This window comes from Panthera pardus, unplaced genomic scaffold, assembly GCF_024362965.1.
Source record: "Panthera pardus isolate Hobbes unplaced genomic scaffold, ASM2436296v1 HiC_scaffold_6, whole genome shotgun sequence".
In the NCBI taxonomy this organism is placed as follows: Eukaryota; Metazoa; Chordata; class Mammalia; order Carnivora; family Felidae; genus Panthera; species Panthera pardus.
This window is the reverse complement of record NW_026526991.1, coordinates 47,642,068-47,650,210: the sequence shown is the minus strand read 5'-3', so window position 1 is coordinate 47,650,210 and position 8,143 is coordinate 47,642,068. Positions and strand designations below refer to the sequence as shown.

General features: G+C 36.8%; 1 protein-coding gene across 1 annotated transcript; it reads left to right on the top strand.

Annotated features, from left to right (window-relative positions):
- The first annotated feature begins 1,794 nt into the window (after nt 1–1,794).
- Nucleotides 1,795–7,895, top strand: LYZ (lysozyme). The gene is made up of 4 exons (XM_019455066.2): nt 1,795–1,980; nt 3,975–4,139; nt 5,780–5,858; nt 6,961–7,895. Exons 1-4 carry the CDS (start codon nt 1,845–1,847, stop codon nt 7,025–7,027), a joined length of 447 nt encoding a protein of 148 aa, XP_019310611.1. The 5' UTR covers nt 1,795–1,844; the 3' UTR covers nt 7,028–7,895.
- Nucleotides 7,896–8,143: the final 248 nt, after the last annotated feature.

Here is an 8,143-nt window from a genome sequence, read left to right as displayed (position 1 = left end):
CAGGTGGTAAAGAAAGTTCTGTTTCCCACGAAGTGAGACACTTTAATTCACAGATCCACTAATCTATGTTTCCTGAAAGGTGGTACCGGAATGGGAATTTTCCCAGCACAAACAAGGGAATGAAAACAGAGATGGCAATAGCACCCTAGCCTGCTGGCTGGCTGCCTGATGCAAGCCCAACAGCCTGCACAACCCCACCTCCCCAAGTGCCGAAGACCAGAGAGAATATTCTCACTAGTTACAGATCCAAGTTCTTAGTAATAAAACAAGACAAATGAAGATTCTCAGGATTTTCATCATGACAAAGAACACAAAAGTCAGACAATGCAAACATGAAAACTTCTGGGAGGCTAAGAATCCATAACCTATAGGAACCCCAAACCAAATTCATGATTCAAGATCTATTTTACCAAAGTTACTCTCCTGCCATTATGAGCTTAGAAAGGAAAGGACAAAGAGAAATGTTTGTATTGCTCTCTTCACTGGGTACTAGAGTCAGAGATCTGGGAGACTGACGTGGTAAGGATTCTTACCTTCTGTTGGTCTGTTGTTTGTTCCCTCATAGCTGCACTGCGGTCTCTAGGGATAGTAAAGTGATCCAGCTTTCTACTGTGCCATCCTCATCAGCAGAAGCTGTACCAGAGGAGAAAAATCATTTTCCTCCTACTCTTTTAGGGTTTCAGCTGGGGCTCTGTAACAAAAGACAGATTAGCAAGAGAAAAACAAATAAGTTTATTAACATGTGTATCTCATGTGTGTTTGGGAGAAATGCACGGATGATGCTAACACAAGGAGGTGGCTAGAATTTGGGCTTACATAGTATCTTCACCAAAGAACAATACATTTTTAGAAGAGTGACAAAACAGAGGAAAATAGGTTTAGGCTTCCGAGGGCAGCAAACTGTGGGAAGATAAGTATTTAGTGGCCACTGGAAGATAATAGCTAGTCGGTAAAATTTGTTCTGTGGAGTCCTCTGGGGCTGTCTTGTAAGGTTGTCAGTGATTAACTTCTGTACAAATTTAGGTTCTGTTTTCAGGCATATAGTCGGAGGGCAGAGAGCTTTCTTGGATCTGCTTCTCAATTGCCTTCAGTTCAAGATAATCTTTATGCCAAAGGGGAAGGTTTTTAGGTGGCATAGTCTGCTCCCTGTCTTTAGGTTTGATTATAAAGCTCCTTGCTATATAATGACCCCTTATGTTCTAACATCAAAATGTGAGATAAGGCATTGTCAAAAAGTTAGAAAATTGTTCACATGAGGCTTATTTGTAATAGGAAAACATAGATTTATAAGCAAAAAAATATATCACAGCAACAAAAAATGTAGAGTGAAATATGGCTGAGCAATATGGTATCATGCTGCATACCCATTAAAAACGATCGGTAATGTACCATGTGCTTTCGGGGAAAGTGTGTATAAAATAATTATAAGTGAAAAAGATGAAGACAACATAGTGAAGGCAAAATAAAAAATTGGACCCCATTTTCAGTTGTGTAACATGGTCGTTCAGGTTATTTTTCTTTATAGTTGCTCAAATTCATAATAAAATAGGAGATGATTCCTGCTTTGGAAACAGCCCTACTTCCCCATGCCAAGTCTTCCTTAGCCAAGTCTTTAATGCCATTTCATCATTTTCCTGTAGGTTAATTCTTAGGACACCAGAATCTCTCTCTTCAAATATCAAAAAAGAACTTTTAAAGTCAGTGAACCAATAAACAGTTCCTGTTTTTCCCATCTCTCAAAGGGTGGAGCCCCCAAAGGACTAGGAGAAGAAGGAAGTTAAAAGGTGTTAAATACTGAGGCCAGCTTGCCCTGGTCAGCCTAGAGATCTGGCTTCCTAGTCAACATGAAGGCTCTCCTTTTTCTGGGGCTTCTCCTCCTGTCCGTCACCGTCCAGGGCAAGATCTTTCAAAGATGTGAGCTGGCCAGAACTCTGAAAAAACTTGGGATGGATGGCTTTAAAGGTGTCAGCCTGGCGACCTGTAAGTTAACTCTCCATACTTGCAAGTAGTTAGCCGAGTGTGGAATAGCCAGAAGATGAGTAATAAGAAAGAGGCTTTGAATGGATGGACTTCTTTTATTTCTTTGAGGGTCTGTGTGCTTACAATTGTTACAAATATCAACTCGTGTCTTTTGAATCAGATATGCCAGAAGAAGGAATGAGGGCATGGGAGAGCAAAATTCTATGCCATTCTAAGTACACCAGGACCCACTGCACTCTTCGAGTGCAGCTGAATTTGCCAGTTGCCTCAGGTTTAGTGGCAGATGAAGTCTGACTAAAAGATACATTTGAGCGCCTGGAATATGTATCAAGTCCTTTCTACTTGACTCCAGGTATTTCCTGTTTGGAACTTCGTTCCAAAAAAAATGAGCCTAGAGTAATGAGTATTTTCTGCTTTTTAAATTTCCCTGCCACGACATGCGATTTTTAACAGCAAAGTTTTAAAAACCTATGTTGAACTCTCAGTGCAGTTCCCCTCAATTACTGTGTATGTAAGGATCCCTGAAATGCAGCTTGAAATCCTGTTTTACTATTCTCACTATAGTCGATTAACTATTTTTCATTTTCTTCCACATAATTCAAGATATGTCCAAGTAAAAGTTATTTTATATTTGAGTCCATATTTGTCAATGTGATCACTATATTTTTCAGGTTGAATTCAAACATTTCCTCTCAATAACTGTTTAAAAATGTTTTAATGTTTATTTTTTTGAGAGAGAGAGCGCAAGCAGGGGAGGGGCAGAGAGGTGGACAGAGGATCGGAAGCGGACCCTGCACTGACAGCAGCAAGCCTGACCTGGGGCTCAAACTCACCTGAGCAGAAGTTGGACGCTCAACTGACCGAGCCACCAAGGCGCTCCAATAACTATTTTTGAATGAATGAGTGGATGGATAGATGAAAAAGTCTTTCCTATTTATATTTCTTGGGGTTTTTTTTTTTTAATGTTTATTCATTTTTGAGAGAGAGAGAGAGGGAGAGAGAAGATGAGCGGGGGAGGGGGAGAGAGAGAGAGAGGGAGACACAGAATCCAAAGCAGGCTTCAGGCTCCCAGCTGTCAACACAGAGCTTGATGAGGGGCTCTAATTCATGAATGGTGAGATCATGACCTGGGCCAAAGTCAGATGATTTGACTGAGCCACCCAGGCACCCCTATATCTCTTGTTTACCAGATTCTAATTTGATAACCAAATTCACCTTTAGGTATCTTAAGAAAATTTATTTCTCCCAGAAAATTCTTAGTTTTTCTGATAAAAAGCATTTTTCCATCAGCGTACATATCTGCTATTAATTTTAAAATTCACTTAACAACTCTGTTGATTTTCCTATTCTAGGCTAAATCTTGCCTGCAAGATGGGAGCAGGGGAAGGGTAATAGCAATGGAAGAAACAGCTATTTTAATATTTTGAAAGTATGCTATCTTGTTCATTAGCATTACAAAATGATTTGCTAACAAAAGGATTCTCACTAAAGTGTTGAAATATTTTTGGGGATGCCTGGCTGGTTCAGTCAGTGGAACATGCAACTCTTGATCTCAGGGTTTTAAGTTCAAGCCCCATTTTGGATGTAGAGATTACTTTAAAAAATAAAATCTTAGGGGCACCTGGATTGGTTAAGTGGCCGACTTCAGCTCAGGTCATGATCTCATGGTTCGCGTGTTCAAGCCCCATGTCAGGCTCTGTGCTGACAGCTCAGAGCCTGGAGCCTGCTTCAAATTCTGTGTGTGTCTCTCTCTCTTCTCCTCCCCGACTTGTGCTCTGTCTTCTCTGTCTCTCAAAAATAAATAAACGTTAAAAAAAATTTTAATAATAAAATAAAATCTTAAATATAGATTATATATATATTTACAAGTAAAACACACCTTTATACTTATAAAGTAAGTCATTAACAATAGAATAGCAAATTAGAACTGATTATGGTATGACAAATAAATCAGGTGGTATTGATATTTATAACTAAAAATAAGTTTTTTTCAGGGATGTGTGTGGCCAAATGGGAAAGTGATTATAACACAAGGGCTACAAACTACAATCCTGGAAGCCGAAGCACTGATTATGGGATATTTCAGATTAATAGCCGTTACTGGTGTAATGATGGCAAAACCCCCCGTGCAGAAAATGCCTGTCATGTATCCTGCAGCGGTAAGACACGATGATATTTGATTGATGGCACAGGACTCATCTGGCTATATTTACAAGAACAGAGATTCAATACAAATGAAAAATCTTGAAAGATTCATCAGCGACCTAGAAAAACTCTATTTCAATGTCTAGAAATGCTTTATTATCTTCCTCATAATTCCCTAAGAAATTAAAGAGCTCATTATATCATAAAAAGTTGATGTTTTCTAATATATGCAAGTTTCTGAAATGATCTATTAATTTATTATAAATGGATTTATTAATGCTTGTCAAAAACAATGTCATTTCTCCCACTCTCTTTGGGGAGGTTTAGGGATAATTTAGTTGTGTGGCCCTTTTTAAAAAATTGTTTTTACTTTTTATTCTGAAATGTCCTAAATACATAGAAATTTAGAGACGTTAGTATAATAAACAGCCATTTACTTTTTTTATGTATATGTTCCTTTTTGCTGAATGATTTTATTTTATTTTATTGTTGGTGCCTTTTATTTATTTTTTGACATTGTTTAAATTTTATTTATTTTTAATTTTACACTTATTTTTACTGTAATAATGTTTTCAGGAATAGAATTTAGTGACTCATCACTTACATATAACATATAACTTGCACCTTCAGAAAATACAGTTCCTATATAATTATTGCTATACCTAACAAGTTGATTAATGGATTTGTTTAATTAGGGTGAAAAAAATATTCTATTGAACTCATATAAAAAATAGAAATAAATGTGGAACCTTTAGTGCACAAAAATATTGGAGAAATATAGTAAAATTGATACTGTTAATTTTAAATGTTAAAATTCCTAATAGACAAGATTCATCTCAGAATATATTTTTTATCCAGATAATTTATTTTTGCTTTATTTTTTAAAATATATAACATATGTGCTCATTGAATAAAAATTTTTACTACCCAGAGATTTATGACCACTGGTAACTTCTAGTATATATTCTTCCACAAAATGTATCAATCATGTATATGAACATAAAGCTATATCATTCACAAATGAACCTACACACAAACATGTAAACAATGTGTGTATTACGAAAAATGAAGTTGTACTACATATACTGCCTATGACTTGCTCTTTATCACACAAAATTATGTCAACAAATACAAAGCTGTATTCTTTTTCAAGGATGAAAAGAATTCCACAAATTAATGTTCCATACCTTATTGGTCCAACTCTTACTGGTAAGCCCTTAGGTTCCTCTGCTTTTTCCCCTTTATTAAATGCCATGAACATCTTGCGCATATATCTCCAGGTGCATTTTTATTATTTCTTTAGGCTAGATTTCTGGTAGTAGAACTGCTGATTAAAAAGTTGTTCGTCTCTGTTTGGTTTTTTTATTTGTTTGTTGTGTTTTTTACAGTCCCTACTTAAAAAGACAACCTTCTATTGCATTAGTTAATTCCAGAGCTTCCAATGACTTTGGTAAATGAGAAACAGAATGCTTTATCTCATGCCAAATGGGATGGAATGAAACAAAAATTTCCCCCAACATTCACAGATAAATGGACTCTTGGAATATTACTTTAATGTTCTTTCCTCAGCCTAAGAGAATAATCCTGGCTAAATCTAAGCTTACAATGAAATTTCTCTGGAAGTTGTCCTCATTCCTCACCATCTCTTTTTCAGAGTTGCTGCAAGATAACATCAGTCAAGCTGTAAAATGTGCAAAGAGGGTTGTCAGTGATCCACAAGGCATTAAAGCATGGTACGTTTAAGCATTAGTGGGGAAAGCTACTTTGCCCTAGGATTAAGAGAAAAGTGAGAGGGGGTGGCTCAGTGGGTTAAGCGTCTGAGTCTGACTTCCGCTCAGGTCATGATCTCACAGTGTGTGAGTTCAAGTGCCCCCCATCGGTCTCTGTGCTGGCAGCTCAGAGCCTGGAGCCTGCCGTGGATTCTGTCTTCCTCTCTCTCTGCCCCTCTCCCACTTGCACTCTGTCTCTCTCTCTCAAAATAAATAAACATCTTAAAAATTAAAAAAAAAAAGGGGGGGGCGCCTGGGTGGCTCAGTCGGTTGAGCGTCTGACTTCGGCTCAGGTCATGACCTCACAGTCTGTGGGTTGGAGCCCCGAGTCAGGCTCTGTGCTGACAGCTCAGAGCCTGGAGCCTGCTTCTGATCCTGTGTCTCCCTCTCTCTCCGCCCCTCTCCCACTCTCACTTTGTCTCACTCTGTCTCTCAAAAATAAATAAATATAAAAAAATAAAGATTAAAATTAAATTAAAAAAAGAGAAATGAGAGAGGATTTTCAAAGACCAAAGTATGCTACTGAAAGTGAACATTGCAGCTCTAGACTTACGCTAAACAAGGAGTTACCTAGAAACAATCTACTTCCTCTGATTTAGAATCTTACTCAGGAATCACTAAATTCTACTCCTGAAACCAGTATTACACTATATGTTAACTATCTAGAATTTAAATAAAAACTTAAAAATATAGAATCTTACTCTTTTACTCTTCAATTTATTTTAGAGGATTTCTAGAGTTTTTACGATTCTCAACACTCTATCCGTTCCTTGTCGTATCTTGAAACTACTTTTGGAGTTAAGTGAATGTGGAAAGCACTTTGCAGGTGCTATTGCAGAATGCATTTGTCAATGTTTATGTTCAGCATTCTGTGTTCTAGTGAGGGCTTCAGGGGAGGCGATATACTTGGTGTACATCTCTCCATTTAATAAATAGCAATATCTGTCTGTAGCCTGTTGTCCATTTAGTGGTAAAACATTCTGTTCTCCCAGAGGATTTGAAGTATGTGTATTACAATGAAGATGTGTTTTAACCTTATCACCATTTATTTCACCATTCTCTACAGGGTGGCGTGGAAAACACACTGTCGAAACAAAGATGTCTCTCAGTATGTTCGGAACTGTGGAGTGTAACTGTTGGAGTTTTCCTTCTTCAGCTCATTCTAGGTCTTTTTCCTTTAAGGGAGTAGTGATTGAGTGAAAGGTCACACTACCATTCTTTCAAACAATAACATTTTTACAGATGCAGGAGCAAAATATGGTCTTTATTCTAAAAGGCTTGTTTACAAATGTGTTTATTATTTGATAGTCATCCTGTAACATTTTTCGGTTTGCTAATAGAAATAATGCTGGTGAAAGCTTATCTAAAATCTTGCCTATCAAATACATCTCCAGTACATTCAGTTCTTAAAGAAATAACCCAGACTTAATCTTTATTACTCCCCAGTAGTTTATAAAAATGTAACAGAAGATTGTCTTACAACAAATTGATCATAGGCAAAATTCTAGCTTCATAGGCATCTGATGCCTTCATCTGTTCAGGCATCTCCAAAAGCAGTAAAAACAAAAACAAAATACACACACACACACACACACACACACACACACACACAGAAAAATAACAAAAACAAACCAAACCAAAACACTCTGTTTGACAATATCAAGTAAAAATGCTAAATGACAAAAACGAAAACAGCCTGAATTAAGGATTTTGCTTTTCTAAAGTGTGACCTTGGTTTAAATGTTTTCTCAGAAATGTTGCTTTCATACTCCTTTAAAAATAAATTAACAATTTATGTGTCAATCTATTTTAGCCCTTTGAAGAATTCTTCTGGGCACTTTTCTGATTATGAAGGAATATAAAGGACTAGATGAGTTGTTACTGTTCTTTAATTTTATTAACTTAAATTCATGCAGAATGAATAAATCCTGAAATAATTGCTGATTAACCACAAGTGTGAAATTATGTATGCTATAAAAAAATACAAACATTATCATTAAAGGCTTTGTCTGTCTTTGTTTAGACCCATCTAGTGTCTCTGAAGAAAAAATATATGTGTTAAAAATATATATATTTGGCACTCTTAATATATCCTATGTCTTCACCTGTACCCAAATAGCTAGATATTGCTGGAGGAAAACCCACAAGCATTCTGATAGATCTCACTATCATAACCACAAATCTGACATGGGCCCTCAGTCTGCATGACCATCTTACTGACTTCTCTGCACTCCTATGGTGGTGTTCCC